The sequence below is a fragment of the Nerophis ophidion genome, linkage group LG19, assembly GCF_033978795.1.
Source record: "Nerophis ophidion isolate RoL-2023_Sa linkage group LG19, RoL_Noph_v1.0, whole genome shotgun sequence".
In the NCBI taxonomy this organism is placed as follows: Eukaryota; Metazoa; Chordata; class Actinopteri; order Syngnathiformes; family Syngnathidae; genus Nerophis; species Nerophis ophidion.
The window spans coordinates 20,826,450-20,847,294 of record NC_084629.1 but is presented as its reverse complement, the minus strand read 5'-3'; the positions used below and the strand labels follow the sequence as shown (position 1 = coordinate 20,847,294).

Here is a 20,845-nt window from a genome sequence, read left to right as displayed (position 1 = left end):
AAAGGTTGAGAACCACTGCACTAGAGCCCAAACAAATGTTCGGAGTCCTCACTTTCCATTCGAAGCAGAATTTTTGATTGGGTTTCGGAAGTTTGGAAGGTAAAGAACTGTGCAAAATCTTAATTCCAAAGGTCAGAGGGACTCTTATTCTGTTTGGAATGGAGAGAACTTTGAACAAAGGATGTTGAAGCCCAAATAAATCACTTTGACGCTGCAGCCAACAGCTGGGACTCTCTCCAAAGAGTCTTTGAGGCGTGTTTCTAAATCAGATCTTCCTTCCTTTCCTCCCTTCATTTAACCAGGTAAAAACTCATTGAGATCAAAATCTCTTTACCTAAAGTGACCTGGCCAAGAGGGCAGCGAAATATAGTTGCAGAAACGTATAAAAGAACAACAAAAACAGCAACAATTAAAAAAATATTTACTTACATATATTAACATACAACATGTGAAAGGTCAGAACAATGTATACAATGTTTCAGTAAAAACAACTTCAAAACAAGTGCAATGCCCAAAAGAAAGAATTTGTCGATCCTTTAAAAATGGCCTGAAATTCCCCCAAAGTGTTCAGTTCAGGTAACCTCAGATCCTTCTCTAAGTCAATCCATAACCATGGAGCAGGATATCTGAAAGCTTTTTTTTAAGATTTTTGTTGGCTCTCAGAACAAACAGGCCAAGGATAACTTGCGACCTTAAGCTGTAGCGACTGGAATCTACACATTAAGAACACAAATAAGGGGAAACCAGACCAGGAAGTGATTTATATATAAAATATAGCCATCGAGTCAGTCTGCGTACTGACAAAGATGGACAGTTTGTCTTAGCATATAAAGTGGTGGACCTGGTTGCCACAACCACTAACAAAACGTAAGGCACAATGATATACAGTACCCAGTTTTTTCAAGAAAAAAACAAGTCTGCATTATATAGCAAAGACACAAAAGTGGTCAGAATGAAGCGTTTCCTAACTTGTAGCGAAAAGCAAGACTTGTTTCTAAAGAAATAAGGAGATCTTCATTCTCCGACAAAGCACACTTTCTGCTGTGAGGACATGTCAACTGCACAAATATTGTTTATTGAGGTACAGGTAGAAGAATTGTCCTCATTGGTCAATATTGGTTCGAAGACAAACGGGAAAGACCTCAAACTAAGGAGGGCTATGTGGCAGTGCTGAGGACGGTTTGGGTATTAATGGATCGACACAGTTTTTATCTGTGGGTTTATCTTGAGGATAATGTGTACCAGCACAACCCTCAAACGGTTGGTGAACTGAAAGCGCCGCAATTGCAGCAAACGTCTGGGAAATTCCCAAATAGGAATGTGTAATTTTGTGAAGAACATGACTTATGCAAAGCGACCAAGATAACTGAAAGATCTTATACAAGCGGACGTTTGTAGGATTTATTACAGTTTGTATGGGATCTTGTTTTTTGGGGGTCAAACTGGTATGAGCTGCACATGGAAGACAATGTCCTGAATAATTCACACCCAACCGGAACAAAATAGTTCCCCTTTATTAGTTGTTGACTTGTCAAACTAAACTTAAAATAAGCGTCAGCGTTGTTGGTCACTATTTGGCTTCGAATTTACAGAGATAGAACCGGACAGCAGCTCGTCTTTGGTCACCTACAAGCCTGAACAGCTTCCTCCAGAGAACTCATCCTTCCTTGAGAGGAGCTTTGTGTGCCGCTTTCGCTGTCTCCTGGACAACTCGTCTGGCTTTCTGGTACGTTTTGTTGAATGCTGAATTCATGGTCTAAAGTTCCAGCGGTTTTGGTATCTTGTCAGGAAAACCTTGCTGGGTTTTGTTGCACAACAGACTCTCGCTCCATTTACACTTTCTGGTTCTTCTTGACAGGCTCTGAACTTCCAAGGCAGGCTAAAGTTTCTACACGGGCAAAACCAGCGTCAAGAAAACGGAGGAAAGGCACCGCCGCAGCTTGCCCTATTCGCCATTGCGACTCCTCTTCAGCCTCCATCCATCCTGGAGATCAGGACCAAGAACATGATCTTCCGAACCAAGCACAAATTGGACTTCACGCCGTTGGCCTGTGACGCCAAGTATGCGCAGAATTTGTTCTGGTTCTCGATTTTGATATACTGAAATTTATATAAAAAGAGTCATGTGGACTATTTGTTTTTTCAGGGGTAAAATCGTCCTGGGCTACACAGAGGCTGAACTGCGGGTACGAGGATCCGGTTATCAGTTCATCCATGCCGCAGATATGTTGTACTGTGCAGAGAATCACGTCAGAAGTAAGTTTTGTTTCATTTCAGTACAATAGAATCAACAGAACCTTGAACATTCAAATTTATGATCCAGTTTGCTATTTTGAACGGAATCCTGTTCAAAAAAAGTTGAGGGTGCCTGGTCCAACCCAGTCAGAGTTAAGACAGCTTTTGCTGGTAATCCCGGGGGATTACGGAGCAGATTAAATAAAACTGAAGAGATGCCAAAGAAGAAGCTGGGAGGGGAGGGAGGGGGGGGGGGGGGGGGGTCTACAAATCCACTGCATAAGCAAAGCATCGCAGATGACCCAGCGCTCAAACATTGTGAGGACAAATGCCTAACAGATATGTTACTCTCCCCAGCACAGTCACGGGTCACTGGACTTCAAGTCCGTATGGAAAACAAACTTGATAGGCCGACCATGAAAGGACACTGTCCTGCAAGGACCAGACTTTGACAAACTTATTTGATCCCCAAGGGTAATTTTTGAAGGTGCAGCAACATTCCAACTGTTTCTGTTGCAGTGATGAAGACTGGGGAGAGTGGACTGACCGTGTTCAGGCTGCTCACCAAGGAGAATCTCTGGAAATGGGTGCAGGCTAACGCTCGACTGGTTTACAAAAACGGCAAACCAGACTACATCATCGCCACCCAGAGGCCCCTTTTGTATGTCTCTGAGTTGTTACTCAAAATAAGGAGACTATAAAACATCTGATTTCATTGACCAGGTTTTGGCAATAATCTTGTTTTTTTTTCGTGTAGGGATGAAGAGGGAGGAGAACACTTGCGTAAACGCTCCATGCATTTACCCTTTACGTACGCTACAGGCGAGGCCTTGCTCTACCAGTCCAACCACCCCATCGCGGGGTTCAGAGATGGTGTTTCTGAGAAGAACGGTAGTAAGTCAAAGAAAAGTCGGACTGAAAGGCTGTTGAGGGATGGTCTGGATCCAAGCTCGCTCTTGGGGGCCCTCATGAGTCAGGATGAGTCGGTGTACGTTTGCCAGGCTGCCCTGGAGCCCAAAATGTCCTTTCATAACAGCTTCTTTGGAGACCAAATGGGCTTCTCTGAGTCCAAATCCTCAAGCTTGCACAGAACCTGGGACACTCCGAGCAATGGCGACGTGGATCCAAGTATCACAGAACCAAGCACTAGCTTTGACCCGCTGCTGGCTACCCTTGACTCTCTCTCCCTGGAAGGCCAAGGGGTCATGGATGCAGAGGATGCCAGCTGTTCAAATGGAGAGCTGTTTGGAGCTCTTGAGGGTCTGGGGCTGAGCGCAGAGGATTTGGAGCTTCTCCTGTTGGATGAGCGGATGATCCGAGTCGAGATCGACCCGGAGCGTGTGCCCACCTTGGACGACCTGCTAACAAATGAGGAAATTCTTTCATACATCTACGACTCAATTGAAGGAAAGACTGATTCTTCGGACCAGGTAGGACAGGCACCTCCCTGTAATCCCCCAGTGAGTGCAACAACAATGTCAGTACCCGGAAGCACTCTCACCTCTGAAGCAAATGTGAAAATGCAGTTTCCTTTCCAGAAGCCCCCTCTGATGGGGAAGGCTCCCATAGTCCAGTTGTCCCAACAAATGCAAAAACACCTCAGCATGTGCCCAGGTAAAGGGGTCAGTGACTGGGTCCAACAGAGCGACCACATGGCCAACACAATGGTCAATGGAGACGTGCTGGGGCACGCTGAACCTGCTCCCAATGGACAATGGCTAGCTCAGGACATTCTCTTGAATGCAGGGATGCAAATGGAACACATGAACTCTCAGCAGACTGTTTTCAATGGCAAGACCACGGAACGGGACGGAGAGCTACATCAGAGCTACCTTCAACAGCCCCTGATGCAGAACCGGCTTTCGCAGCAGTGCCATGCCAAACAGAAAGCAGCCAGCCTCAACGGACTCTGCAGCATTTCCAGTACGGACCAGTCAGCGGTAAAATCTCAGTGGCAGGACTTTGGCTTCAGCGAGGATCTGGGTCACTGCCTTGACAACAGCCAAAAACTGCTCGCAGACACGTCGTTAGATTCCCGCATGGATTACACCATGCCCGACCTTGACAATTCGGATTACCCTATCAACGGCAGCGGTTTGTTCGGGAGCGGCTCGCTTCAGCACCGGGCCGAGTCGGCGGTTTCGTCTCTCCAGGGGATTACCCACAAGCGGCAGCAGGAGCCCATACCGGTTCCTCTGGCTCAGGTAATCTCCAGCCTGTCCCAGTGTGCACCCCCCAACGCCTCGCTGGAGCAAATCCTGGCGGTGGGCAAACCCTGTCGGCAGCTGGACCATTACGGTATGGCGACTTCAGACATGCCTCCCGATGCCAAGGTAAGGACCTTTTGTCATAGTATGGTCTTTTAACTGTAGATGACCACAATGTATCTACCCGTGTTTCCTCAGTCATTTGAGATATTGTTAAACGTTTTGAAGCAAGACAGGTTTAAGGTGAATTACGTCTGTTTGCATCTTTGATGGAATAAGGTTATAATTTCATCAAAACTGAAGAGGTTAATGAATACTTAAGCCTACCACGCTACTGTATTTTCATGTTGTTTATTACGGTGGCACTTGGAGAGCAGAGTTTTTTCTGAGGGGATATTTGGTGAAAAAAGTTTGACAACAACTGTGCTAGCCAATTGGCTACTCGGAGCGAGCAGCTCCACGACAGCAAAGCGCACAATAGCACACAAGCTAGATATACGTAATAATGATTGAACAAGTGCAGTGTAAAACAGCACATTTGTCAAAATGAACAAGTATGAAATAATTACAGTTGAGTGACACCCCGGTTACAAACACACAACATTGGAATGTCGTTTACATAAAAGAAGACAAAAAATGTGGTGGAATGTATCTGTTACAGTACTGATCAATGATCAGTAAATCATATTCATTAACTTGACAATGTCAATGCATCCCTGAACTAGACTGCATTATTAGAGATACTGCTAGCCATTTTTCGTACTTTTCCACACTCTGACCAACATACTGAGGAGGCCAAAATATTACAAAAAGTTATGGTGGTTGAAAAAAAAATACTAGAAAATGCTATTTCAATAGAAATTTTGTGTGAATGCTGAAGAGCCAAAGCTGAACTGGCTGGCCAGACAGGCTCAAGTAACAACAACATGAGCAAAATGAGCTGGAAAAAAAAGATAGCATGCTAACACTATTATGCTAACATACTGACAATAGCATGCTTACAGTTAGCATAAGTGAAATACCAAAATATATGACACTGAGGTTAACTGTAAAAATGTTGTGTGAATGCTGAAGAACAGAAGCTGAACTGAAATGCTAACAGTTAGCATGTTGGCCAGATAGCGTCACGTAACAAAAAATTTGCAAAATGAGCTTAAAAAAAAAGAAGATAGCATGCTAACAGTGTTATACTAACATAACAACACTAGCATATACCATTCATCCATCCATTTCCTACCACTTATTCCCTTCTCGGTGGCAGGGGACGCTGGAGCCTATCTCAGCTACAATCGAGCAGAAGGCGGGCTACACCCTGGAAAAGTCGCTACCTCATCGCACTAGCATATACCAAATACTATTTATACAATACCAAAATATATAACACTGAGGTGAACTGTTAACCTGCTAAATTGGCTAAAAAAAAATTTTTTAATTTAGCATGCTAAAGTTAGTATGCTGTAATATGTAAAGTACTAAAATATTTTACTCTGAGGTGTGTACCTGATAGTATTTTTAAATGCTAGCCTGCTAATGTTAGCTTGCATCAACTAACAAAATATGACCTCCAAAATTACCTTAAAAAAAAAAGCTAGCATATTAACATTAACATCTTAACAGGTTTTATTCGCCATCTAACAAAACATTTGACGCTGAGGTCTATATCTGCTAAATTAGCAAACAAATCTAGCATACGTAATGTTAACATGCTAAACAGCTAACTCTAACATGTGTCAAGTACCAAAATGTTTTACTCTGAGGTGTGTACCTGTAACATGTGTTTGAAATGCTATCCTGTTAACTTTAGCTTGCATCAACGACCAAATAGGACTGAGGTGTTAACCTACCATAAACAACAACAAAAAATAACATACTAACAGGTATCATTTGTCAAGTAACAAAAAATTTTACGCTGTGGTGTATACCTGTAAAATTAGCAGAAAAGCTATCATGCTAACAGAACTATGTTAACATTTTAACAATATCATGCTTACAGTTAGCATTAGGAAAATACCAAAATATGTGACAGTGACGTATATATCTGCTAAAATAGCTTTAAAAAAATCCAGCATGCTATTGTAAGCATGCTAAAAGGCTAACTGTAACACACGTCAAGTAACAAAGTATATTACTCTGAGGTGTGTACCTAAAGAATGATCTTAAAATGCTAGCCTGCTAACGTTATCTTCCTTCAACTACCAAAATATGTCTACCATGTACACCATTAAAGCTGTCATACTAATGTTAGCAAGCTAACAGGTCTCATTTGTCATGTAAGAAAACATTTAATGTGTTGGTTTGCACTTGTAAAATTAGGAAAACTGCTATAATGCTTACCATAATATGTTAACATGCTAACAAGAGCATGCTTTCAGTCAGCATTACGAAAATAACAACATATATGTTAGTGAAGTGTATACTTTTTGAATTAGCTAAAAAAAACAATCTTGCTAATATTAGCATGCTAAAATGCTAACTATGACATTTGTCAGGTACGAAAACATATTACTCTGAGATGTTTAACATGCTAGCCTGCTAACGTTATCTTCCTTCAACTACCAAAATATGTCTACCATGTACACCATTAAAACTGGCATACTAATGTTAGCATGCTAACAGGTCTCGTTCATCATGTAACAAAACATTTAAAGTGTTGGTTTGCACTTGTAAAATTAGGAAAACAGCTATAATGCTTACCATAATATGTTAACATGCTAACAAGAGCATGCTTTCAGTCAGCATTAGGAAAATAACAACATATATGTTAGTGAAGTGTATACTTTTTGAATTAGCTAAAAAGAACAATCTTGCTAATATTAGCATGCTAAAATGCTAACTATGACGTTCGTCAAGTATGAAAATATATTACTCTGAGATGTTTAAAATGCTAGCCTGCTAACGTTAGCTTGTTTGAAATACCAAAATATGACTGAAGGTGTATACCTATAAAATTAGTTGAGAAATTAACGTTGGCATGCTAACAGGTATCATTTGTCAAATAACAAATCATTTGACGCTGTGGTCTACACATGTAAAATAGGCAAAAAGATTTCCATGCTAATATTAGAATGCCAACGATTATGCCGCGGGTCGTTAGAATATTTTCTTTGGAGTATAGGGACATCTGACATTATTGCGTGACATCACTTCCTGTCTTCTTTTTGGACCGCGCAGATGGAGAACGGCTGCATCCAGTCAACCGCTACTTACCCGGCCGTGCCCAACGGGAACGGCACGGCGCCCCCCGCTGCCCAGATGCCCCGCCCCGACACTCTGTCGGGCCTCCCTGACCCGCCCGCCCCCGGCTTCTACCTCTGAGCAGCCGGCCTGCAGGCGGCCCAGAGGCACAGGATGAGCGGAGCAGCCTTATTACGTGCAGATAAGACGACAAACACGCCGAATTACACACGCAACCCTCTTTTTTATCTTTCTTTTTGTGTCGTGAGTGGTGTTATCATAAGAGTCCTTTGTTTACTTCCAATGCAGTCAAGATGCTCACCATGTCCAGGAGGACATCCAAGTCCAACCTTTGAGTTACGGTGACCACAAATTCAGGGTTTTCTTCCATGTAGTGATGGAGTGGCAGACCAACCAATGTGTTTGTCTGCACTTCATGAATGTACAGACACTCGAGCGGAAAAAGGAATTTGAGCACTAAATGCAACTTTGACGTGACTCGCGTCAAACATGTCCACCGGTCACTTCATTAGGTACAGTCGAAGAACTCCATCCGATACGAACGTAACGTACGCTCGCTTTTGATGGTTTGCACCACACTCGGTAACGTTCGAGTTGTTGTTCCATCATAATATTAGTGAAGTGTAAGAGGTCCTTCCTTGGTCTACACCAGTGCTTCTCAATTGTTTTTTTCCACGCCCCCTCCCACTAAATTTAAATAGGATTGAGAATCTGATACTATGTATTTATTTATTTATTCCTACAAACCAAACTTTGAGTTTTTGGCACTAGCACCTACATGCCACTTTGTTGAAGGCTTGTGTCTTGTTTTCCCACGCCCCCCCTAAATTAAATTAGGATTAAGAACTTGATAATATTTTTCCATTTATCCATCCGTACAAACCACTCTATGAGTTGCTGCCACCAACACATACTTGCCACCCAGTTGAAGACTTGTGTCTTGTTTTCTCACGCCCCCCCAAATCAAAATAAGATTAAAAACCTGATAATATTTTTCCAAGTATTTATTCCTACAAGCCACTCTATGAGTTGCTGGCACTAGCACTTACATGCCACCTTGCTGAAGATGTGTGTCTTGTTTTCCCACGCCCCCCCTAAATTGAAATACGATTAAGAACTTGATAATATTTTTCCATTTATTCATCCGTACAAACCACTCTGAGTTGCTGGCACTGGCACCTACATGCCACCTCGATAGGGACTTGTGTATTGTGTTCTCCCCCCCCCCCACACCCTCAAATACAAATACCATTAAGAACCTGATAATATTTATTTATTCATTCGTACAAACCGTTCTATGAGTTGCTGGCACTAGTACTTACATGCCACCTTGCTGAAGACGTGTGTCTTGTTTTCCCACGCCCCCCCTAAATTGAAATACGATTAAGAACTTGATAATATTTTTCCATTTATTCATCCGCACAAACCGCTCTTTGAGTTGCTGGCACCAACACATACTTGCCACCTAGCTGAAGACTTGTGTCGTGTTTTCTCACGACCCCCTAAATCAAAAATATGATTAAGAACCTGATAATATTGACCCATGTATTTATTCCTACAAACCGCTCTATGAGTTGCTGGCACTGGCACCTACATGCCACTTAGATAAAGACTTGTGTATTGTGTTCTCGCGCCCCCCTCCCGCAAATAGAAATACGATTGAGAACCTGATAATATTTATTTATTCATTCGTACAAACCGTTGTATGAGTTTCTGGCACAAGCATCTCCATGCTACATAGCTGAAGACTTGTTTTTTGTTTTTTCACACACCCCCAAAATTGAAATACGATTGAGAACCTGATCATATTTATTTATTTGTCTGTGCAAACCACTCTATGAGTTGCTGGCACTAGCACTTACATGCCACCTTGCTGAAGACGTGTGTGTTGTTTTCCCACGCCACCCCTAAATTGAAATACGATTAAGAACCTGATAATATTTATTTATTCATTCGTACAAACCGTTGTATGAGTTTCTGGCACAAGCATCTCCATGCTACATAGCTGAAGACTTGTTTTTTGTTTTCCCACGCCCCCCCTAAATTGAAATACGATTAAGAACCTGATAATATTTATTTATTCATCCGTACAAACCACTCTATGAGTTGCTGGCACCAACACATACTTGCCACCTAGCTTCAGACTTGTGTCGTGTTTTCTCACGCCCCCCCAAAATCAAAATACGATTAAGAACCTGATAATATTTTGCCATGCATTTATTCCTACAAACCGCTCTATGAGTTGCTGGCACTGTCACCTACATGCCACTTAGATAAAGACTTGTGTATTGTGTTCTCACGCTCCCCACCCCAAAATAGAAATGCAATTGAGAACCTGATAATATTTATTTATTCATTAGTACAAACCGTTGTATGAGTTGCTGGCACAAGCGTCTCCATGCTACATAGCTGAAGACTTGTTTCTTGTTTTTTCACGCCCCCCCAAAATTGAAACACGATTGAGAACCTGATCATATTTATTTATTTGTCTGTGCAAACCACTCTATGAGTTGCTGGCACTAGCACTTACATGCCACCTTGCTGAATATTCTTGTTTTCTCACCTCACCAAGGCTGTCCTTTGTCACCAATTCTCTTCATAACTTTTATGGACAGAATTCGTACACGCAGTCAGGGCGTTGAGATGATCCGGTTTGGTGACTGCAGGATTAGGTCTTTGCTATTTGCAGATGATGCAGTCCTGATGGCTTCATCTGGCCAGGATCTTCAGCTCTCATTGGATCGGTTCGCAGCCGAGTGTGAAGCAACTGAGATGAGAATCAACATCTCCAAGTCCAAGTCCAAGTCCATGGTTCTCGCCCTGTAAAGGGTGGAATTCCATTTTTGGGTTGTGGGAGGAGATCTTGCCCCAAGTGGAGGAGTTCAAGTAGCTCGGAGACTTGTTCACGAGTAAGGGAAGAGTGGATCGTGAAAGGTGGATCGGCGCAGCGTCTTCAGTAATGCGAACGCTGTATCGATCCGTTGTGGTATAAAGAAGGAGCTGAGCCGGAAGGCAAAGCTCTCAATTTATCGGTCGATCTACGTTCCCATCCTCAGCTATGGTCATAAGCTTTGGGTTATGACCCAAAGGACAAGATTACGGGTACAAGCGGCCAAAATTAGTTTCCTCCGCCGGGGGTGGGTCTCTCCCTTAGAGATAGGGTGAGAAACTCTGGCATCCGGGAGGAACTCAGAGTAAAGCCGCTGCTCCTCCACATAGAGAGGAGCCAGATGAGGTGGTTCGGGCATCTGGTCAGGATGCCACCCGAACGCCTCCCTAGGGAGGTGTTTAGGGTACGTTCGACCGGTAGGAGGCCACAGGGAAGACCGAGGACACGTTGGGAAGACTATGCTGGCCTGGGAGGAGCTGGACAAAGTGGCTGGGGAGAGAGAAGTCTGGGCTTCTCTTTTTAGGCTGCTGCCCCCACGACACAACCTCATGCATGTATACACGCATGTTTTAGCACAACAAATATACTTGCTCAGCCTGTTGATTAATTTGAGCAATGCTGCCACCGAGCTGCAGCCTTGTATATCCATCAAAAATGAAAAAAGACACTAATATTGGAAGTTCCTTGACTCTTAGCCCCCACACCCTCGGGGGTGCCATTTGAGAAGCACTGGATTAAAGGAGGGTAAAGGTTTTTTTATGCTTCAGCTATGAACATATTTGTGTCATAATTAAATGGAAATTCATTGAGCACAGTCAGGAAACCAATTAACCAATTAACGGCTGTACAGTGCCAATTGGCTCAGCAGTTTTTTCATAATCCTGTGTGCAAACAAGGCGCCATGAATCCATAATCTTCTTAGCGGAGGTGCAGCTGATCATCAAAAGCGAGCGTTCTCTCGGCCCAGGGACTCTTCGGCTCCTTTGCGTCGACGCGACAAGAATGTAGCCCTTCACGCGGCTTCCTTGTTGAGCGGTCAACATGAGATTAAAGGTTTTTGGACAATACCCCGCACTTTATTCGGAGATGCTCTGCTCCGACGGTAACTAACTCTCTTCTTCTGGCGGTCGTGTCGAGATGCTAACTCCTCGCAAGCACAAACCCTCCTCACTCCATGTACGCATTTCTTCTCCACCATGTCGATCGCCGCCAACCTCCGGGGTGCAGAAGTCAAAAAGCATTTGGGGCCACTGACTTGATTTAGGACAGGGGTGTCCACACAATTCAAATCATCATGACAATATCGGGGATACATTTTCTACTTGGGCTGGGCGATGTTTTGAATCGGTCGAAATTGATAATTGGTGATATAATTATGACATACGTAAAATAAAAAAATAAATGTAAAAAAAAGTTTTAAATGTGAACATTTTTATTTTTATTTTCTATGTATTTAAGAATAAATCAAATGTACACCGTTTTTCAATTTCCGTTTTCTTCCGAGGAAAAATAATTCACTTCACTTTGCGTTTTGAATGATAAAAAACTGCTAGTAAGAGGTGGCTAACAATGCAAGTTTTCGATTCGTCTATTTTGCAGATAAAACCCTATTAAGTCATAGAAAAAAAAACCAACAAGGTCTTATTTACATACTGCTAGTACGTATTAACAGACACAGTATACAGTTTAAGTCACTATTCTTCTAATTTTAAAAACATTACTGTAACTTCTACAGAGTGCGTAACAATGAATACTAATTCCGTCAACTACAACGACTAATCGCGGCAGATTTCATGACAGCCAACGACCACGACTTCCGCACAAATGATGACCCAGAACATTACCTTTTGGAGCCTAAAGATACGGAGGATGAGCAAACAAGTTTTAGAAGCTGTGCGCTAAGCAGATCATCGAAAGAGTGACTTTACAATGTCCGCTGATGGGACGCTTGTATCTTTCAGCACAATGCTTGTGCTCCCTGTTTTGCAGGTGTATTCAGAATAATCCATACCAACATTAGCATTCTAATGCTAAGTATGCTAATATAAAATATGTTAGCATACAGTATCAAAATATATGATTATTTTGGTATAAAATTACAAAATGATGCAAAGAACTATATTAAAATGTTAGAATGCTCTCATTGGCATGCTTATATAAGAGAATTTTGCATTTTTCAAGGCTGCCTCCAAGTTTGAAAAAATATGATTTTTAGTCATAAACCTACAAACTGATATACAAAGGTAGCATACAATGTTAAAATGCTAATATATAAAAAATGTTGGCAAACTTCTAAGATGTATCAAAATCTATGATTTTTTGGTATAAAATTAAAATATGATGTAAAGAATTAGCTTAAAATATTAGAATTCTAACAATAGCATGCTAATATAGGAGACTTTAGCATTTTTCTAAACTGGCGCCAAGTTTGAAAAACTATGATAAACTTAAAAAATTATCTAGAAAGGTAGCATACAATATTAAGATGCTAATATAAGAGACATTAGCATATTTCTAAGATGGCGCAGAGTATCAAAGTCTATTATTTTTTTGGTGTAAACATACAAAATTATCTAAAAAGCTTGCTTAAAATGTTAGCATGCTAACATTAGCATGTTAATATAAGAGACGTTAGCAATTTCCTAAGATAGTGCCAAGTATCAAAATCTATGATTTTTGCGTATAAACATATAAAATTATGGAAAGAGCTAGCATAAAACGTGAGAACGCTAACATTAGCATGCAAATATCAGAAATGTTGACATACTTCTAAAATGGCACGAAGTATCAAAATCCACGATTTGCTTACGCTAGCCCACCTACACAAAGTACATGCTAACGTTAGTATTCTAACATTTTATGATAGGTCTGTATATCATTTTGTATGTTTATACCTAAAAATCATAGATTTTGATATTTGGTGCCATCTTAGAACTATGCTAAAGACTCTTATATTACATGCTAATGTTAGCATGCTAACATCTTAAGCAAGGTTTTGGATAATTTTGTATATTTACTCCAAAAATATCATAGCTTTTGATACCTGGCGCCATTTTAGAAGTATGCTAACGTCTCTTATATTAACATGGCAATATTAGCCTGTTAACATTTTATGCTACCTTTTTAAATCATTTTGTATGTTTTAGCCTAAAAATAATAGATTTTTACACTTAGCGCCAGGTTAGGAAAATGATAATGTTAGCATTTTAACATTTATGCTAGCTCTTTACAATATTTTGTATGTTTATACCCAAAAATCCTAGTTTTTGATACAGCATACTTCCAAGATGAAGCCAGGCAGCAAAATCCACGATTTGCTTACCCTAGCCCCCCTACACAAAGTACATGCTAACGTTAGTATTCTAACATTTTATGATCGGTCTGTATATCATTTTGTATGTTTATACCTAAAAATCCTAGATTTTCATACATCTTAGAAGTATGCTAACGTCTTTTATATTCGCATTTTAACATAGATTTTTGGTGCCATCTTACAACTATGCTAACGACTCTTATATTAACATGCTAATGTTAGCATGCTAACATTTTAAGCAAGCTTTTTAGATAATTTTGTATGTTTATACCAAAAAAATCATAGCTTTTGATTCTTGCCGCCATCTTAGAAGTATGCTAACGTCTCTTATATTAACATGGCAATATTAGCCTGTTAACATTTTATGCTACCTTTTTAGACCATTTTGTATGTTGATGCTTAAAAATCATAGATTTTTACACTTGGCGCCAGTTTAGGAAAGTTATAATGTTAGCATTTTAACATTTATGCTAGCTCTTTACAATATTTTGTATGTTATACCCAAAAATCCTAGTTTTTGATACAGCATACTTCCAAGATGAAGCCAGGCAGCAAAATCCACAATGTGCTTACCCCAGCCCGCCTACACAAAGTACGGGTAATTTTATCGATATCACGAGCTATGTCACCTTTTAGCTTTTAGCTTGGACTTCAAGCTAGCACAAACTTTGTGTGTTTGTTTTTTCAATCGTTTGTCCGGCTTTATTAGTGAATGATCGGTCCGATACTTCTCCTGCACCCTCATAATATCAAATAATCCATCCATCTATCCATTTTCTACCGCTTATTCCCCTTAAGGGTCGCGGGAGGCGCTGGTGCCTATCTCAACTACAATCGGGCGTAAGGCGGTGTACACCATGGACAAGTCGCCACGTCATCGCAGGATATCAAATAATGTATCTCATTAATAATCAATTCAAGACTGCTAAAAAAAAAACAAGCTGTGGGCTCAAAATGTCCCCCGGACGACACTTTGGACACCCCTGTTTTAACGTGTCTATATTTATTCACGGTTTGCTGTGGTTATGTGTTGGCGTTTGGGTCGTCTCACACGTACAATTCCTTCGGTACTACCGGGTATCGATTCACGTAAAATCAAACGGTGCCATATACCGATACTTCTGTTGCACGTGACCTCGCGTCCGGTTGCAGACTCAACACCGGACAAAGTAAACAATCACTCCAGCAGCACTGAGAGCGGACACAGCCAAACTCCCTCTCAGTAATGTTGCAAATTTCAACTTGGTAGAAAACACTCAAACGTAAAGTAAGGCTCCGCTCTTCCAAAATGAGCTAGCTTGATGCTAATTTACATCGGATTTTCCATACATGTCCTACTGATTAGCATTAGCAATTTCTCATGGCGATTTCAACACCTCCAAATTTGGTAATGAAAACAACAACTAAGATGAATGTTACGATCATACAGCTGGGGTGGAATATGTGCAATACTTACAGTATAAACACTTTGTAAGGCGCAACATAACACATTTAGCTTCATGGATAGAACAGTTATCATAATCAGCTCATTTTTAAATGTCACTTAAAAAAATGCTATTTTATTATCAAACAATGAATTTATTAAGCACCGAATAATGGCACCGTTGAGTACCAGTATCGATTCCCGGGTGTCGGGAATTGGTGCCGTTTGGGTCCAAATGTGAACGATACCCATTCCAAGTTCCAGAGTCAAACCGTGGAGATAATAAGAGCAACGTTTTTACTCGCATGTTGTCGCTTTTTAAACGGTCGCAAGCATAAAAATAAGTTAAGCTCTTGGATTCATTTGAAATGACGAGGGCGTTACACAAGTTTGCGACTTTTGAGACACATTTTTTGAAAGAATGTTTTATTTGGGACACGTTAAACTTCGGGTTAGCTCTAAGAAGAAAAACTGCATTTTTAAAGATTTAATTCTGCCCATCGTCCACAATTCTTATGTGCGACTGGAACGCAAGTCTTTGCCTTTACTGTTTGTTCTAAATAGGAAATAAACTCCTAACACGAGGCGGCTAACAATGCCAATTATTTTGCAGATAAAATAATCAAAAAAGCTCCAACCAGGTTTTAATTATGTAGTAACAGATACAGTATAAGTCAGTATTACAGTATTTTTCTCATTTTAACAATATTACGTAACTTCTACGGAGCGCATAGCAATGAAGGCTAGGTTCGTCAAGGACGACTACGACTACTAAGTGTGGCAGACTTCGTGAGAGCACAGGACGACTCCTGATGACCCACAACTTTATCTTTCGGAGTCTGAGTATACGGAGGATGAGCTTTCAATAAGAAGCAGATTTTAACCAACATGTGGCTCTAGTGCTGAACGCTTCATCGACAAAAACACAAACATGGTAAAAGTGACTTTACAATGGCCGCTCTCACTGGGACTGTTGTATCTTGGATGTTGTGTAACCTGTATAATAACCAAATTGTAGTAATTATTTTTCTAGCGTATTAACGATTCAACATGATACGGTATTAGCCGTACAAGCTAGCTACGGATAGAGATAAGCTAGCTTCTACGTCAACGAAACGTGTTTGAGTTTGTAATGCACAACACAATGTGATTGGACACCAAGCTGTACTGACTGGAAAAAATGAACAATCACATTACAGTATCTGTAAAGTATTATTTCATGTTTTTTTTTTTGTACACAGCTAGCCAGACAGTGTATGTACTGTTTTTACCCCTGTTTATTTGGGTAAGCACTCCATTTATTTCGAAATAGCTTGGCTTTAAATTCCACATTTATATCACTCACTCAGCTTCTGTCTGCTCCAACGTCTCACCCATCCGTCATGCTCGCTTCAGGAAGCAACAGTACATCCTCAGTATATTCAACTTCAAAAAGATAAGGTTGTGAATACTCATTTTGTCTTCATTGCCTGTTACCATGTCAATCATGATGAGAACACACTTGCATATGTTTCCGGAAGTATGGACACTCGTTTGTTGCCAGAAGTAGGAAGTGCGTTGCTATAGAAAGAGATAAGCTCGCTTCTACGTCAACACGAAACGTGTTTGAGTTTGTAATGCACAACACTGTGATTAGACACCAATCTGTACTGAGTGAAAAACATGAACAATTATATTACAGTATCTGTAAAGTATTATTACATGTTTTGTTTGTACACAGTTAGCCAAACGGCGTGTATACTGTTTTTCCTCCGTTTATCTGGGAAAGCACTCCATATATGTCAAAATAGGTTGGCTTTTAATTCCACATTCATAGCGCCAAAGTCACTTACACCTCATTCTCCCGGCTTCCGTCTGCTCCAATGTCTTCCTTTATCTTCGTGATGGCTTCTAGAAGCAGCAGTTCATCCTCAATATATTCAGCTTCAAAAAGATAAGGTTGTGAATCCTCGTTTTATCACAAAAATAGTCGTCTTTGTTGTAGGTTATCAAGTCTGCCATGATTAGAACACACCTGCGTTTGTCTCCGGAAGTAGGAAGTGAGTTGCTACGGAAAGCGATAAGCTAGCTTCTACTTCAACACGAAAGTCGTTTGAGTTTGTAATGCACAACACTGTGATAGGACACCAATCTGTACTGAGTGAAAAACATGAACAATCATTTTACAGTATCTGTAAAGTATTATTTCATGTTTTGTTTCTACACAGCTAGCCAGCGAGCGTAAGCACTTTTTTTGTTGTTGATTTGGGTAAGCACTCCATTTATGTCTAAAAAACCTTGGCTTTAAATTCCACATTCATAGCGCCAAAGTCACTTTTACATCACTCCCCTGGCTTCCGTCTGCTCCAACGTCTCACCCTTCCTTCGTGCTCACTTCTAGAAGCAGCAGTTCATCCTCAGTATATTCAGCTTCAGAAAGATAAGGTTGTGAATCCTCATGTTGTCCAAAAATAGTCGTCTTCGTCTGCCATGATGAGAAAACAATTGCGTTTGTTTCTGAAAGTAGGAACGCTCGTTTGATGCCAGACGTAGGAAGTGAGTTGCTATGGAAACGGAAATAAATGTGCCCATGAATTACTTCAGGCAATGATTAGAATGACCAAAATATGGTAAGTATTGTACATATGACATATTGTTATGGAGGTGTCCGTTACTACATTATATATATACTTGCAGTGTGTATATAAAACTTTGATGGATGGGTTTGAAGTTGTTTTAGAACACAGGTGTCAAACTCAAGGCCCGGGGGTCGTATCTGGGCCGTCACATCACTTTAAATGGCCCGCAACCACTTAGGAAATTATGCATCAATGAAGTACCTGTTCTTTTCGTACTAAACGTATTTATTTTTTCCATTTGACAAAATAAATATATGCACTGCATGAAATTGCATACCTTTTAAATGTTAATATTCTGCAATATTGCAACAAATAATATATTACCATAGTTTCCACATGTTTTTATTTGTCAAAATAAAAATAAATAATTCAATATCTGCTTGACTTATGGTTTTAAAGCAAGTTATCCATCAAATAGTACACTGCAAAAAGGACAATAGATATTATGGTAAAATTACGACATTTTTTACAGCATATTCAATAGAAAATTGTAAATTCAAAAAAACTCCACCACTCTTTTTTTTTTATATACTGTAAAATCTATGGTTGTTGTTGCTGTAAATGGAAAAATTATACCACATTTATTTTACAGTAACAAACTAGCAGCTCAGTTGCAAGATTTTTTTTTTAAATCCAGTGGTACTGTTTTTCTATTTACAGTAATATGTTGGAAAAACTACCTTCAATTTTACAGTAAAATTCTGGCAACTAAGCTGCCAGTATTTTACGGTAAAATAACTGTGGCGCCATTTTAAAATTGTAAATGAACGGTGGGTAATTTTTTCCCATTTACTGTAATAAAATGTTTAAAAAGTGTGTAGATTTTACATTTAAAAAACGGTGACCAGAATTTTACTGTGAAATACACAATTTTTTTTTTTACAGTGTCCGTAAAAATATATATATTTAATAATAAAACGCAGAGGAAAATCCATAAATGATTCACTGTTACAAGCAGCCCTCTGGTGGCAGCCATAACTGCGATGGGGCCCTCAATGAAAACGAGTTTGAGACCCCTGTTTTAGAGGCTTTGAAGTCCAGAACGGTGACTCCTATTAGCCACATCTTCCAAGCATTGTTATCATCTTTAAAATCCTACAAAAAAAAAATAAAAAAATGTCACTCATAATGATTGTGAAAGATAGGCAACGTTTTTTTTAAATCAGTATTTTACCTTCGATGCGTCCGTCACCCGCAGGATTCTCACAGTAGTGAGGCGGAAACGCCCCCGTGAATGAACGCCTGTCCGACGCAGCGTCCGATAAAAAGATTGTAAGACACCAACCAGTCCGCGCGGAGGAGGAAAAAAAACAGTTCTTGCAGCAGTCGGAGGAGAGGGGGAAAACATAAATAAATACCAAAAGCGAGGATTCCCTGCAGGACGGACCCGGTCGTGAATGTTTCCTATTCCCGCTTTTGTCCTTTCTTTTTGAGAAAAATGGCCGTAAATTGAGGTGAGGAGATGCTGAAAAGAGATTGAATTGTTGCTGGTGGTTCTTTTTGATGTCTATGTTTTATGTTCCAATGTGACACACAAATGTCCTTCCTCTCTTCTTCTTTTCTTTTCTACATCAGAAGTGTTTCGCTCTATTTAATGTGACTTATTGAAGACGTTTCGTGTATATACATCCATAACGCAGCTCGGACATTTACAGTGTACATAGATTTGCCGCCACTATAGTCCCACGCACTGTTTTGGCAAACACTCGTCCCTTTTTGGCTTGTTGTGTTTTTTTGTTTTGTTTTTCAAAAAAAGAGGTGTAAATAGTGCTGACCAGGACAACAAAACACCGGCCGGACCTATGACAGCCTGGAAATGGTGCCATACTGCCGATATTCTAGCGTATAGGCTGTGATAATAAACTCAAAGCGGGAAGGACACGACCATGTTTTCTTTGTCCTTTCCAGACGTCTGCTTTTCCTTCTTGCAAATACATCAATAATAATATTGAAAAAAAAAAAAAAAAAAAGATCTCAGTGATCACGTTGTTGGGGGGGGGGGGGGGGGGTGAAAAAATGCACCGACATGTGGAGCCCCGACATGTAATGGTGCTTTGTGTAGCATTTTAACATCAATAAACCATTGCCACATGATCTGCCGACTGTGCTTCATGACCATGTTCACATGACAGCCCTCTGGTACACAGGTGTCAAACTCAAGGCCCGAGGGCCAAATTTGGCCCTTGAAAGCCTGGAAATAATATGTATCAATTAAGTACTGTAACTTTTCTTACTAAATGTATTCTTTCTTTCTATTTCGGGAGAAATTTTTTCTCAATACATATATGTTAAAGGCCTACTGAAATGAGATTTTCTTATATAAACGGGGATAGCAGGTCCATTCTATGTGTCATACTTGATTATTTTGCGATATTGCCATATTTTTGCTGAAAGGATTTAATTGAGAACATCGATGATAAAGTTTGCAACTTTTGGTCGCTAATAAAAAAGCCTTGCCTGTACCGGAAGTAGCAGACAATGTTTGCGTGACGTCACTGGTTGTAAAGCTCCTCACATCCTCACATTGTTTACAATCATGGCCACCTGCAGCGAGAGCGATTCGGCCAGAGAAAGCGACGATTTCCCCATTAATTTGAGCGAGGATGAAAGATTTGTGAATGAGGATAGTGAGAGTGAAGGACTAGAAAGAAAAAAAAAGACGAGGGCAATGGGAGCGATTCAGATGTTATTAGACACATTTACTAGGATAATTCTGGAAAATCCCTTATCTGCTTATCGTGTTACTAGTGTTTTAGTGAGATTAAATAGTCATACCTGAAAGTCGGAGGGGTGTGGTGACCGCCAGTCTCTCTGAGGGAAACCAGGGAGGAGCCAAGAAAGTCGCAGCTGCCTCTTTGACAGCTGCAGGAGGAATGACACAAGCTCCGCTCATGTCTACGGTAAGAGCCGACTTATTACCACAATTTTCTCACTGAAACCTGCCGGTTGACATATGGTAGAGAA

The 20,845-nt window shown here is 40.5% G+C and overlaps 1 protein-coding gene across 1 annotated transcript in view; it reads left to right on the top strand.

Annotated features, from left to right (window-relative positions):
- The window catches only part of LOC133538162 (aryl hydrocarbon receptor-like), a 77,980-nt gene extending 61,688 nt beyond the window's left edge, over nucleotides 1-16,292 (top strand). Inside the window, exons 6-11 of the mRNA XM_061879522.1 lie at nucleotides 1,593-1,726; nucleotides 1,859-2,061; nucleotides 2,147-2,256; nucleotides 2,755-2,896; nucleotides 2,993-4,568; nucleotides 7,614-16,292. Coding sequence (XP_061735506.1) covers nucleotides 1,593-1,726; nucleotides 1,859-2,061; nucleotides 2,147-2,256; nucleotides 2,755-2,896; nucleotides 2,993-4,568; nucleotides 7,614-7,757 — 2,309 coding nt within the window. The 3' untranslated portion in view covers nucleotides 7,758-16,292. The remainder of the gene's footprint in view (nucleotides 1-1,592; nucleotides 1,727-1,858; nucleotides 2,062-2,146; nucleotides 2,257-2,754; nucleotides 2,897-2,992; nucleotides 4,569-7,613) is intronic.
- Nucleotides 16,293-20,845: the final 4,553 nt, after the last annotated feature.